Genomic DNA, 15419 nt, shown 5'->3' on the forward strand with positions numbered 1-15419 from the left:
CCCACATCCTCAAATTTATAGGTAAGGTACAACAAATAAAATCAGTTTCACAGGCTAAAATCATAGAAGTGAAAGCACTTATGTTCCACAGCACCCTACAGCCTTGCAGAAGTGCTTCGGGGGTCCCATAAACAATGGACCATCACCTCCCCACTCCACCTCACCCCAACGGAGATTTAAACTGCCTAAGAAACTCCTTCATCACCCCTGGAACTTCAACTCCTAAAACACGTAAGATTTCAGTTCAAAAGAGTTCTTCTCCTATTAAGTTTGAAAGCGACTAATCTAGTTAAACAGATGAGACACTACAACTCCTATCACAACTTAGCAGCTGTCTAAATGGGCTTTCTGCCACATCCCACCCAAATCCCTACCTCTGTCCTGATTTATCTCCTAAAACTGACTCCCAATTACTAACCTAAAAAGCTACAAGGTGTTTTAATAATATATTTTGACATTTACAGAATGTAAGGATTGCTAATAAATACCAATGGCATATCCAAATGCTGTATCAATACTCCTAAAAATACTGATCTCTTCAAATGCTTATTGATCCTACTAGCCCCGAAATATCAGCAGAAGAAAGAATGGGAAACAATATTTTAATTATCAGATTTGGCTGATTTAAGTCAATATATACAGTTTTTAATAAGGTAGAATACCCTTTGCTACATGATATCAAAAGGCAACACATCCAATTTGTTAAAGGCTGTCCATGCCCAACTAGGTATTAATTATCTGTTAAATAATAAGGAAAAAATCAGCATGGAAGCACAAGCACCAGACAAATGCAAGTAAAGGCTCAAGTCCTTGGGATGAGGCATCAGGAGTTTTAGATATAAGGTCTCAGTGGAATCGTAAAGTTAGGCATGTTAAAATGTCAATTATAAATAATGCTATCAATTTAAGTATAAAAGTGTTACACATGACCAGTTCCTTAACATTATATTCAAATTATGCTGCACTAAGTATTTTTAACCTATGTGCAGTATCATAGATCATGCTTTGGTATGTATACCTTATCCTCTTTTTTTTTTTTTTGGCTGTACCACGCGGCTTGTGGAATCTCAGTTCCCTGACCAGGAACTGAGGGACCCGGCAGTGAAAGTGTGGAATCCTGACCACCAGACCACCAGGGAACTCCCAGTACATCTTATCTTTAATGAATTATTTTTTAACTGTGTTAATGTTCCAATTACCTACAATATACGTTAGGGAAAAAGTTTCAAAGGTAATTCTATAGCTCAAACTTAAAGAAAATTCACTGGATAAATTCAACTTTGCCAAACAACTACAGAGAAATTTTAAAATAACGAAATCAAGATACTATTCCACTGAAGAATGTGAGTCACGACTAACATTCTTCTGTTAACATTTCAGATTTACATACTATCACCTTTGAAATAAGTGCATCAATTCAACCTTCTCATGGCACAAACTGTGGCACATCATTTCCATATTAATATAGTCAAGTTAAAAAAAAACCTGACAACTCAAATATTTACATTATTTTAAATAACGATGATTTCTTTTTCTTGCAATCCTGTGAGACTCAAAACGATTTAATGTTACCTGAATGAAGCAAAAGGTCATGTTACTACTAATATTTAATTTAAAACTGATTTTTCTGATCTTCAAAACTTAGGCAAATGGTTTTGAATAAAGATCAGTATATTAAAGATATTGAGCACATTAAAGTAATACGGACCACGCCACACAAAGAGACAGTGTCATCCTTCCTGGTTGTATTTCCATGTTTCTCCCTCTGGTTCATTCAGAACCAAATGATTTGAAATGCAGTAAGAAAATAAAGTGTAAAATCAACTAATAATCAAAAAATGTATTTAAAAAATAAGGTGAGATTTTGCTTCCTGACCATCTAAAACAATAGTCTCTTTTCCAAATTCCATGTTTCTGTGATATTATGTAAGCCTTTTCCTCCTCTCCAAAATAAAATATTAAGGAACGTGTACCAAACCATGATAAAGGAAAAAGGTTTTGGTTAGCTCCCTTTGGAAAAGAAAACTCAAAGCAGAGCAATGGAATACAGAGAAGAAGATCAATATCAGATCCAGTGGGGGAATTCACAACTTCTGGGCCAAGATAACAGAGATACTTGGATCCAGGAAGAGAAACCTACCTTCCAGTCCACAATCCCATCCCTCCTCATACAGCTTACACTATCACCTTTTTAAAAAATAAAGTTTACTGAGACATAAATCACATACCATAAAACTCACTTGTTTAAAAGTGTACGACTCACTGGGTTTTAGTATATTCACAGAGCTATGCAACCATCACCACTACCGAATTTCAGAATATTTTCATGACCCCAAAAAGAAACTCCATAACCATTAGCAGTCACTCCCCATTTTCCCCCTCCCCATCCCATGGCAACCACCAATCTACTTTCTGTCTCCACAGATTTGCTTACTGTGGACATTTCATATAAATGGACTCATATATTCTGTGACTAGCTTATTTTACTTAGCCTGTTTTCAAGGTTCACCCATGTTGTAGCACGTGTCAGTATTTCATTCCTTTTTTGTTGCCAAATAATATTCCATTGTATGCATATACCACGGTTTGTTTATCCATTCATCAGTCGATGGACATTTGGGTTGTTTATTACTTCTTTTGTTTTAGTTTTTTTTGACAACTGATTTTTTGGTGTGTGGCAAAATGTATGTAACATAAAGTTTACCATTTTCATCATTTTCAAGCGTACAGTTCAATGGCATTAGGTATATTCACACTGTTGTATGATCATCAATCTCCAGAACTTCTTCACCTTCCCAGCCTGAAGCTCTGACCCACTGAACTCTAACTCGGCATCCTTGCCTTCCTCCAGCCCCAGGCGGCCACCACCACCTTTGTCTCTATGAATCTGACTACTCTGGGCGCCTCACGTAAGCAGAATCATGCTTATACTCATTGACTCTTATAAATAATGCTGCTATGAACATTCATGTACTGCTTTTGTATAGACATATGTTTTCAGTTCTCTTGGGTCTCTTTATCTGTCCCTTAAGAACATACCTGTTTCTTTCCTTGCTGTGTAAGCTGAAGTTAGCCAAGATCCATATTACCTTTTGCCAGAGGGAGAATTTCTATTTATTTATTTATTTAAAATCAAAGTGCAGTTGATTTACAAGTGATTCAGTTATACATATATATATATATATATATTATTTTTCAGATTCTTTTCCATTACAGGTTATTACAAGATATTGAATATATCTCCCTGTGCTATACAGTAGGTCCTCATTATCTATTTTATATATAATAGTGTATATCTGTTAATCCCAAATTCCTAATTTATCCCTCCCCCCACTTTCCCCTTTAGTTACCATAAGTTTGTTTTCTATGTCTGTGAGTCTATTTCTGTTTTGTAAGTAAATTCACTTGTATCATTTTTTTAGATTCCACATATAAGTGATATCACGTTATTTGCCTTTCACTTCACTAAGTATGATAATCTCTAGGTCCATCAAGGTTGCAGCAAATGGCATTATTTCATTCTTTTCTTATGGCTGAGTAGTATTCCATCGTATATATATACCACAGCTTCTTTATCCATTTATCTGTTGACGGACACTTAGGTTGCTTCCAGGTCTTGGCTACTGTAAACAGTGCTGCAATGAACACTGGGGTGCATTTATCTTTTTGAAAAGGGGACCCTCCTACACTGCTGGTGAGAATGTAAATTGGAGCAGCCACTATGGAGAACAGTATGGAGGTTCCTTAAAAAACTAATCTGGAAAAGATGAAAACTCTAATTCGAAAACAAAGTTTTTAGATCAAAGGATGCCCAAACAAATGAGAAAAGAGTCAGGGCAATAAAAGGTTTAGAAGTCAAGCCAGAGATAATTTACCAGTCTTATAACCAGAGGCTAACCCTCAAATTTCAAATGACTGTTAGGAGACTCTTACAGCTCAATAATAAAAAGGCAAAGGATCTGAATAGACATTTCTCCAAAGAAGATATACAAACAGTCACTGAGCACATGAAAAGATACTCAACATCATCAGTCATAAGGCTTCCTTATTATTCTCTCACCACTTGGAAATCTGTTGACAAATGGAAAAGATAAAGATCTTCCTAGGGACTTGCCTGGTGGCGCAGTGGTTAAGAATCCACCTGCCAATGCGGGGGACACGGGTTCGAGCCCCAGTCCGGGACGATCCCACATGCCGTGGGGCAACTAAGCCCGCGAGCCACAACTACTGAGCCTGCGCTCTAGAGCCCGCGAGCCACAACTACTGAGCCTGCACACCACAACTACTGAAGCCTGCATGCCACAACTGCTGAAGCCTGTGCGCCTAGAGCCCGTGCTCCGCAACAAGAGAAGCCACTGCAATGAGAAGCCTGCGCACCACAACGAAGAGTAGCCCCTGCTCGTCGCAACTAGAGAAAGCCCATGCACAGCAACAAAGACCCAACGCAGGCAAAAATTAATTAATTAATTAATTAATTTTTAAACAAATCTTCCTAAATCAAGAGCCATAGAAGATAGCAAATGCCAGCTATCTTAATAAGCTTCAAACTCATCAAAGCAGGACCCCTTATCTAATCATTCCTGGGATCTAGAGCTGATTGGCAATTCTCCTGTTAACATCCCATGACTCTGTTCACAGCTCCCAGTCCTTTAGCATGGTCTAAACTGCATCATGCTGTATCAGAAATATACCACCTTCCCTTCCCTCCCCACCACCGTCAATAACGACAACTGTGATGGCAAAAGCCCATTTCTGGAACCATCACATGGCTTTTTTTTCCTTTCACAAAAACCAGTAAATAGAGAGCTGGCTTCTTACTGTCATGGTACAAAGGAACACACTTCAGTGGGATTTTTATCACTGCTAACAACAGACTCCTGCCTCAATAATATAGTAGGAGAAAGAAGTCAAAGGAAATGAGAGGCTGGGTGAGGGAGAGTAAGAACAGATGTTCTGATTTGTCAGAAATGTGTCAAATAATTCTTTATAGATGGACCTAAGACAAATACAGCAATAAAGCTGCTCCTTTCATCTGAGCATCTGCACTTATCCACTTAAACCAAAGGAAGCCTGAAAGCTAGGGGTCAGGCCAGGCTTTCAGTGAATGCAACAAAAGCACAGAGAAAAAGAGTTCTCCATCCTGGATCTATACTTAATTTGAACAAGATCTCCAAGGATATCTACTCCAGTGCTTCTCAAACTATCTGTGGCAAACAAGTAATGTTCCCCTGGCTTATTCATGCTTTTGTAAAATACAATAAATATGAATCTCATGGTTTCTTACATATGACACCAAAAGCACCAAGTAACCAAAGAAAACATAGACAAACTGGACTTCATTAAAATGAAAAGCTTTTGTGCTTTGAAGGACACCATAAAGAAAGTGAAATGACAACCCACAGAACAGCAGAAAAAATTTGCGAATCCTATCTCTGATAAGGGACTTGGATCTAGAATATACAGAGAACTCTTACAACTCAATAATAAAAAGACAACCCAAATCACAATAGGCAAAGGATCTCAATAGACGTTTCTTCAAAGAAGATACATAAATTGTTATTAAGCACATGAAAAGATAGCCAATATCACGAGTCATTAGGGAAATGCAAATCAAAACTACACTGAAATACCACTTCACACCCAGTAGGAGGGCTATAAATAAAAAATGGAAAATAACAAGTGTTGACAAGGATGCAGAGGAAATGGAACCCTGTTCACTGCTGGTGCAATATAAAGTGGTGCAGCCACTTTGGAAAACAGGAGTGTCGTCCCTCAAAATGTTAAACGAAGAGATACTATATGATCCAGCAATTCCACTCCAAGGTATATATCTAAGAGAAAGGAAATGTTCATATACAAACTTGTACATGAATGTTCATAGCAGCACTATTCTCAATAGCCAAGGAGTACAAACAACCCAAATGTCCATTAATGGATAAATGGATAAACAAAATGTGTACATCCATACAAAATGGATGAAGTACTGACAGATGCTACAAGATGGATGAACCTTGGAAACACTATGTTAAGTGAAAGAAACCAGTTACCAAAGAGCACATATTATATGGTCCATGTATATGGAATGTCTGTAACAGGCAAATTTATAGAGAAACAAAGTACATTAATGGTTGCCAAGGTCTTAGAGGAGTTGGAGAAAAATGGGGAATGACTGCTAATGGGTACAGGATTTCTTTTGGTGGTAATGAAGATTTCTAAACTAGATTATGGTGATGGTTGCACAACTCTGTAAATATACTAAAAACCAATGAATGGTACACTTAAATGAGTGAACTGTATGATGTATGAATTATATTCAATAAATGTTACCCAAAAAATGAATTACAAGAAAAAAGTTCACACTTGGATGTCATGGTAAATATCAAATCATTTTAAAGTTTCTAAATGCCTACTCTGAATTTTTGTACTTACCTCACTGTGGACAGGTAATAAACTGTTCACGGGCCAGCATACCAGTCCAGGACACACTTTGAGTGGCCCTGATCTACTCCATTCTCTCACCTGTACTGTTCCCTCAAAGTGGGATATTTAAGCCCAATAAGATGTCTCAGTTACTATCAGCTATGAAATTCATTTGGCTGCCTAATCCAGGTTTTGAGTTAGTTTCCTGTCATTTGCAAACAAAAGTGTTTCATGATTGAAAATCAGCTCCTCACCGAAACCCAAACATGATTTCATCGTGGCGGAGGTGAGCGTCATCATCAATAGACAGGATGGCCTCTGTCTCGATTTCATTCCAGGGCAGGAATCGATTGTTCAAACTGTTCTTCTCAGTACGGACCACCTGTAAAGAGGAAGGAAAAACACTTAACGGTCAATGCTGCATCGTTCAATGCAAAAGCAAAACCGCCTTTAGGTCAAAGCAGACTGTGGCTAAACATCTTGAACAATTTCGCCTGCTTACCTACCACTTGTAAAATCTAGCATATGCCTTTTAGGAACAGAAATTGCCTCATATTTCGGCAAATGTATAAAGATTTCACATTTTAAGCTGTATTCATTTGCTACCTAATTTTCCTGTGAAACAAGCTAAAGCTGAGGATTATTTTAAGTATGCAATAAACACAGTCTAGGGAAATTAAAAATAAGTTTCCCAAGAGAACACAAGGTGGCAGAGTAGAACTGAGATTATGATTCTCAGCCCTGGAATCCCCTTTAAAACCAAACTCAGAACTCCCTTAAGTCTATATAATTTCTGACCCCCAATTTTAAGGCCTTTCTTTTTGGTATAAAAGAACAAAGGACAGTCCATCTGGTTGAGGTTAATTACTTACTTCACTTTTGCAATTGCTACCTGCAACACTGACTACACTTACAAGAGGTTTTTCTTTCAAGGTGTACCTGATCCAGTAAAACTAACAGCTTTTGTGTCCAAAGAATCTCTATCCAAAGTGACCCACTATGAAAAGCAGTAATTTCTTCACAAAACAAAGATTAGTGCCCAAATGGTAGAACTACATTATGATTTTAAAAATTATTTAAACCTGCCTCAGATAAGCATAGTTTACTATAACATAGGTAGTAGCTTTATTATTCACCTTGTCCCTGATACTCAAACAAGGATGAACATACTCAGTACTTTGATAGCTCATTTTATTTTTATGGTTTCTATACCTAATTAATCCAGCTAGTGAGGAACCATCATTTTATTCTCAAAAACCAGAAACAAAGAGAACTTCTTGAGCAATCACCTTTTTGGAAAGCCAAGAAGGGTCATCTTACTTTTAACAGAACACCTTACCTGTAATGAGGCTAACCTCCACGTAGCATAAGGAATATAATTTTATCCAGGGTCTAAAAGTTTATGAATGGTTTCAAAGGTACTCCCATGACCTCACGAGTATTGTCCCTTCAGCTTAAAATACTCTTTCTCCTATTCCTCTACCACAATTATTCTCCCCCTGGAGACCCAGTTCAGATGCCTCTTGTCACTCCCCAACCTTGTCAAAAGTAATCACTTCTTCTGTGTTCTTAAGGCAGAGTCCTCATATTTCAATTAATTCATTCTAGCACACTTGGAATCCAATTAGTTCAGAGCCAGAAGGTCCTTGGAGATCAGTCAACTTTCACTTTACACGTGGACGACTGGCAAGTGGCAGAGCTAGACTCTAATATTCCCAACTCCAAATCAGTGCGTCTCTGCTAAACTTCGATTAAGTTTATAAGTCTCATCCAACGAAAGCCCCATGGAAAATGTATAATTAATTTGTGTACCATCAAGAAATAAAAATACTGGCCTTCCCTGGTGGCGTAGTGGTTGAGAGTCTGCCTGCCAATGCAGGGGACACGGGTTCGAGGCCTGGTCTGGGAAGATCCCACATGCCGCGGAGCAGCTGGGCCCGTGAGCCACAACTACTGAGCCTGCGCGTCTGGAGCCTGTGCTCCGCAACAAGAGAGGCCGCGATAGTGAGAGGCCCGCGCACCGCGATGAAGAGTGGCCCCCGCTTGCCGCAACTAGAGAAAGCCCTCGCACAGAAACGAAGACCCAACACAGCCAAAAATAAATAAAGAATTATTCTAAAAAAAAGAAATAAAAATACTGCCAAACAAGAAAGATGTGAAATAGCTTATCATTTAGAATGTTTAATAAAGAGCTTTTTAAAACTCTGCCTCAGTCCTGGAGGAGTTCCTACCAAGACAAGGAAAAATCTGTAACGGATTTGCTACTACAGAGAGCCAAGCAATAGGCAGAGAAATCCATCTTGCCCTGCAGCACTTTTGACCAATATAAAAATCCCTGAGCTTGTAGCCCAGACCTCCCAAGCTCGGGTTCAGCAGTGACAGAACAAAGGCACTGAACCCTGGGCCAGGAAAAAGAGAGGAGCAAGAAGGGGGAGAAGGCCACGTGCTCACCGTGGTATCTGCCCGGCTCTACCTCAGGGAGTGGGAGGGTGGCCAGAAGTAGCCGAAGACAAATGCCAACCTCGGAGATGGTAAAATGCTGTCTATCTCAGGAAACACCCAATTTCAGAGATGTGGAAATGTAAACTAACGTCCACCCCAGAATCAGTAGACTACAGCAGCTGTTCACTCGAACACGTGCCCCATAAGCTACCCTCGGGTCATTCATGTTACTGTCCTAATGTGCCCAGCATTCACTTAACACAGACCTGCAACGCTGCCAGTTCAGGTGAGTATAGCTGTCCCTCAGCTCTACCAGGGAATACACACAGCTTAAAATGAGAAAAAAAATCAGTAAAACATCCAGTTCTTGAATATTCAATTGTAGATTACCAATTTTGTGAGTTAACCACCAGGAGGATTACCTACAGCACAATTAACAATCCATGAACATAGTACAGAGCTCCAGTACTCAAAGTATAATCCAAAGACCAGCAATGCGGGCATCATCTGGGACTCTGCTAGAAATGCAGAAATGCAGCCCTCCCTAAACCTACCAAGTCAGGACCAACCTGCATTTTAACAAGATCCCCGAGTCCTATGCACATTAAATTTTGAGAGGCGCTGGTACAGAGGAAAAAGCATGGCTTTGAAGTCAACCAGAAAAACATGCGTTCAGATTCCAATTCTACCACTTATCACGTGTATGAACGTAAGTAAGCAACCTCTCTGCTAAATCATCATAGCACCATGTTATGTGCAAAAATGGAAGTTGTGGGCTTCCCTGGTGGCACAGTGGTTGAGAATCTGCCTGCCAATGCAGGGGACACGGGTTCGAGCCCTGGTCTGGGAAGATCCCACATGCCGCGGAGCAACTAGGCCCGTGAGCCACAACTACTGAGCCTGCGCGTCTGGAGCCTGTGCTCCACAACAAGAGAGGCCGCGATAGTGAGAGGCCCGCGCACCGCGATGAAGAGTGGCCCCCGCTTGCCGCAACTAGAGAAAGCCCTCGCACAGAAACGAAGACCCAACACAGCCATAAATTAATTAATTAATTAATTAATTAAAAAAAAAAAAAAAGAAACTTTAAAAAAAAAAAAAAATGGAAGTTGTTTATCAGCCAAACTTGACAACCCTACAAAAAACCTCTTAATCTAAAAACAAGATACAAGGGCTTCCCTGGTGACGTAGTGGTTAAGAATCCGCCTGCCAATGTAGGGGACACGGGTTCGAGCCCTGGTCAGGGAAGATCCCACATGCCGTGGAGCACCTAAGCCCTTGCACCACAACTACTGAGCCTGCGCTCTAGAGCCCATGAGCCACAACTACTGAGCCTGTGTGCCACAACTCCTGAAACCCACGTGCCTAGGGCCCATGCTCTGCAACAAGAGAAGCCACCGCAATGAGAAGCCCACGCACCGCAACGAAGAGTAGCCCCTGCTCGCCGCAACTAGAGAAAGCCCGCGTGCAGCAACGAAGACCCAACACAGCCAAAAATAAATAAATAAATAAAACAAATTTATAAATAAATAAATAAAAACAAGAAACAACAATTAAAAACAAAAATGATCATGATTTGATACCTAGAACGTAGCCAAACTTTTTGTCTAATTACAGAGTAAATCCAATGAAGAGGACCTGCTTGTCCTTTGGAAGACTTAGAGCTGAAGGCCTCATATCAAATGTGTGTTGGCCTAGATTTCACATGCAGCTTTTCTGAGAAAGTCTCTTAAAGTCCATTAAGGGGCAGGTCCATTAAGAACAAGTCTTCTGTATTCCAGGAATACATCACATGTACCATCATCTCTGCTCATCCCGGCACAACTCCTCTGGGATGACAGTAAGATCCCCAGGATTAGGGAACTGACGCGACAGCCATCAGAATAAAAGAAAAACTTTTAAGGATTCAGAGAAACACAACGTCAAGTACGGCAGCAGCTTACTTGTGGTTAGCTCACAAACAACTGTGGTCAGTAGGTCTGCTTTAAGGATTCGGAGTGGTGGTTCTCAGCTAGGAGTGATTTTGCCCCCCAAGAGACATTTGACAATATCTGTGGACATCGTTGGTTGTCACAACTTGGGGTGGCGGTGGGGGGGTTTCTTGCATCCAGTGGGCAGAGGCCAGGGATGCTGCTAGATCCTACACTGCACAGCACGGCCCCCTGAAACAGAGAACAATCCAGCCCGAATGTCACTGTGCCGCTGTTGAGACACCCCGATTCACAGTCAACCACCAGGAGACAGTAAAGCAAACTCTGAATAAATGTAACTCGTAATTTAAGCACAATCACCTTTTCCCCATAAACCAAGAGAGATTTCCGCCTTACAAAGTTTGCAAATACAAACTAAAATTAAAGGGTAAGGGGAGTAAAATCTTTCTTCTACCAATTTTGCTTCAGAGCTATAGTGCTTAATGTCTAGACAAAAGCCGAGCAAACCAACCGTTATCTATTCTGGCACCACAATCAGAACAACGAAAAGATTCCAATATTTGTAATGCAGACATGCAGATCAGCGCTGGCCTCTAAGGATCTGAGAAAGGATCTGAGAAGAGGCAGATCTGAGAAAGGGCAGATCAAACGTGAAAGAAGTGAGTCAACCAGAAGTAATATGTCACATTTAGGAAATATTCTCATTTTTGTTGATGTTATTTTGTTTTTTTCCAAATTAAAACAACACTCCCCCCTCCCTCAACAGTGGCTATTTTTTTCATGCCTTATGATTATAGCTTAGTAACTTGTGAACATGAAGACTGACCTTCAAGTTATTGATTTAAATACTGGTATGACACTGACTAGAATGTATAGAGCACAGTGCCTGGCATGCAGTAGGTGTTCAACAAGTGTTTTATAAATGAATGAATAAACGAATAAACAGGAAATAGGACCTAATTTGGCCCTGTCCATCCTATTTTCAGAATACAGAATAAAGACTTGAGAAGCTTATATATCAAAACTATAAACACTGGATATACTGAAACCTCTCAGTATCTAATCTAGTTTTCTACAGCAAAAAAATCCATCAACCTACCACAGGCCAGAAGCGGTGCTCATTAACACTCATTTTTCCTGTTCCACACACAACACTCCCTGATGATGTCTCCCTAGTTCTCTGTTCACCATCATTCATGAAGGCGCCCTTCTCATCATCAACGGAACAGTGCAACAAGCACGGCCTAGAACCCTACCATATGCAAATGTATAAAGCGTATGCACGATCAAAAATCAATCAGTATCTTCAATTAACACTCAACCTGGTTCTTGAGGAATTCTGGAGTTTATGAATAATAAAAGAACTGCTACTCGAATAGGGTCCTTTCTCCTAGTGTGTTAACCAGGCATTTGGTTTCTAAATCCAGGCAGAATCAGCAAAACCACGTTAATTAGCCAAGTATCAATTCACATCATAAGTATTTAATTAGCTACCATGATAAATCTGAGTCCCAATTAATAGCAAATATCTCAGTATCTAAGGGATGAAAATGTAAGTAGTTATTGCTATTTACAAGGAACAATGGAACATTTCAACAATTTAGTAAGTTATAGTTGCTCAAGTGAAGCAGAATAATGAATCTGGATTCAAATGGAAGAACTACCTAAATATGGAATCTTTTTGAAAGCAGCTCATGATGAGCCATAGGCAGGTCTCTGAAGTTGGTAGGAAAGAAAATAGGACATGAAGAGATTAAGTGAAGCAACCTAAGTCATACAGTAGATCAAGAGCAGAGAACACTAAAAAGTAGAACGTTACCTGAGAAGTAGTAAAATTTGAAAATGTACGTGGATACTATAAAGCACCATACAAACACATAATGCCACCTACTAAATTCATCAACTTAAATACACGTATAATGTTGTCCTTTTTCTCCTTAAGATCAAATTTTGCCCAGCCAAACCCAACAGTCTCCAACAATACATGCACATGCATAATACACTTCTGTAATGAATCCATTTCTGAGAATGAACTTTATGTCAAGCCATCCTACAGGCAATAAAGGTAAACAACAACTAACTTTTGTCCTCCATCCTCCCCTTTCCTCTAACTTGAAAAAGTAACCCATCATAGAGCTCAGGAAGCAAGAAAATGAGGTCCAAGAGGAAACACATGGCCATGTGTACCTACTTGTGAGGACCCATGTGAAACAGAGCTTGAGGTGACTGGGTGGAGAGTTATCAACAGAGAAGACAACTGAAAAAGAAGCAGCACCAAAACTTCTTGATTTTTCAAGGAGCTCATTCATTCAATAAACAGAGTGGTAGGGGCAAAAAACTGGGAAATGCAAAGAAGGAAGGAAAAGGAGTAAGAAGGCAACACAGCAAACTGGTTTTCCATTTATAACTTTAAATTTGAGTCTAATGCACTATAAAAAAAAAACAGTATATGTTTTAGGTTATGAGATAAGACTGTCTCAACTTATAAGAGAAAGTTGCCAATGATCCCTGTGAAACTGTAGGTAAAATAGCATAGGTTACAGGTTCACCACCAAATGAGAGAATGCATGTAAACAGCATGACACAGTGCCTACCTAGCACATTGAAAATGCTCAAACAATGTTAGCAATTACATGAGATTAGTAAAACCTCTTCCTACTTTAATTTGTAAAATATATATACTATGTATCTATGTATGTATGAGTGCGTATGTGGGTATATGTGTGTGTGTGTATATATACACACACACACACACACACACACACACACACACACACACACACATGCTGTGCCTTTCCAAGAAACTTAGATTTGGTGAAAAAAGAAAAATATGCACTGAACTAGGAATTAATACCTAAGTTCTAATTTAGGTATTAATTAGTCAAGTGACCTAAAGCAATAAAATTCTCTGTCTCAGATTCCTTACTTTGAATTTGTAAAAAAGAGAACATATAAACTAAGAGGGGGGACATTATCTAAAGAACTGATTTACTGCAGTTAGTAAATCATTTATGCAACATGACTTTTCAGCAATTCCTTTATATCACACATCTATAATATTTGCTATTAATTTCTGATTTCTGGTAACTTTGTTTTATACAATTCTTCACAGCCATAGCCCATTCTCAAACAGAAAAAGAGAGCTATAACTGTAGCCACCTGATTATTAAGTAAAATATTGCAAACAAACAAAAAAAACCAGGGCTTCCCTGGTGGCGCAGCGGTTAAGAATCTGCCTGCCAATGCAGGGGACACGGGTTTGAGCCCTGGTCCGGGAAGATCCCACATGCTGCAAAGCAACTAAGCCCGTGCACCACAACTACTGAGCCTGCGCTCTAGAGCCCATGAGTCACAACCACTGAAGCCCATGAGCCTAGAGCCCGTGCTCCGCAACAAGAGAAGCCACCGCAATGAGAAGCCTGAGCACCAACGAAGAGTAGCCCCTGCTCTCCGCCACTAGAGAAAGCCCGTGCACAGCAACGAAGACCCAACGCAGCCAAAAATAAATAAATTAATAAATTAAAAAAAAAAACCCAGACATACCAATACCTGGTGAATTCACCAGACTTTGTACAACCTTGGACCTAGAGAAACTGGACAAGGTTTTTCCTGTTAGCTTTGCCTAGAAATCACAAATTTAGAAAATTAGTATCTGACACATTCAAGTAATATTTTTAAAAGTAGAGTGGGCACAGACAAAAAAAATAAAATGTATCAACTTTCTAAAGAATAAGGCTTCAGAATTATCTCTACTCTTGCCTGAGGTCCAGCCAGAAATAAAGCCTTTAACTGCCCGGCTGGCAGAGGCCCAAGCCTGAATCTTAATGACTGAGCTGACGACACAGCCAGCTTCTCTTCCAGTCTTCCTTAGTAGACTACTGGGGCAATAGTACTAAAATAAATACGCTGGCATGACATTAAGTTCCCAAAACAGAACTCTCCTTGTTCAATTCTAGTACCAAGGGCTGGGAAAGAGGGAAAAGGGCTAAAAAATCACCTCGTATCTCTACAGTTTTCATTTTGGAAACATGGCACATTCTGGCCTCACCTCCAGAGACCTCGGAGTCTCCCAGGGCGGCGTGACAGCTTATCTCTGAAACACCACCTCCACCACGACTGCCCCGTCCAAGCCGCCGGCACCCCTCACCTGGGCTACTGCAATAGCCTTTGAACTGTTCCTGCTCTTTTCCCCACGGTCCCACACATACCATATTTCTCCCTGCTCAAAACCCTCTGCTGGCACCCTAACGCGCTGAGAATAAAACCTGGAATCCTTACCATGGTCTACATGTGCTGGCCTCTGCCTCCTCTGACCTGCTCAAACTCCCCACCCCCAATACACTGGGTCCTCCTGCCATGTCCTGCACCCAACAAGCCTCTTGCACTTGCCGTTCTCTGTATATTCCTCCAGAATTTACGTGGTCCGTTCTCTCACATCCTTCAGGCTTCTGCTCAAACATCACCTCTTCAAAAAGTCACTCCCAGGCCCCCTGTGTAAATGAGCTGTACCCTTTACAGAGAAGAGAACTAGAAATTAAGAATCAAGGGCCTGGCTGTCACAAGACTGAGAAACAAGTGAGTACGCAGCGTAGAGATGGGCAATGTTTTGAGTGGGCAAGACTACACTGT

The 15419-nt window shown here is 40.2% G+C and overlaps 1 protein-coding gene and 1 long non-coding RNA gene across 3 annotated transcripts in view; both read right to left on the reverse strand.

Moving 5' to 3' along the window:
- The window catches only part of EXTL3 (exostosin like glycosyltransferase 3), a 64630-nt gene that overhangs the window by 22198 nt on the left and 27013 nt on the right, over window positions 1-15419 (reverse strand). For both annotated transcript variants that reach the window (XM_082402774.1, XM_082402773.1), the window contains one exon: window positions 6675-6802. In XM_082402774.1, coding sequence (XP_082258900.1) covers window positions 6675-6802 — 128 coding nt within the window. The remainder of the gene's footprint in view (window positions 1-6674; window positions 6803-15419) is intronic.
- On the reverse strand, window positions 655-6664 carry LOC309633718. Its single transcript, XR_014247685.1, has 2 exons — window positions 5549-6664; window positions 655-5430 (listed from the first exon to the last, which is right to left on the reverse strand). It is a non-coding gene; the product is annotated as an uncharacterized lncRNA (long non-coding RNA).

The sequence above is a fragment of the Balaenoptera borealis genome (assembly GCF_965194805.1).
Source record: "Balaenoptera borealis genome assembly, chromosome: 8".
Lineage (NCBI taxonomy): Eukaryota > Metazoa > Chordata > Mammalia > Artiodactyla > Balaenopteridae > Balaenoptera > Balaenoptera borealis.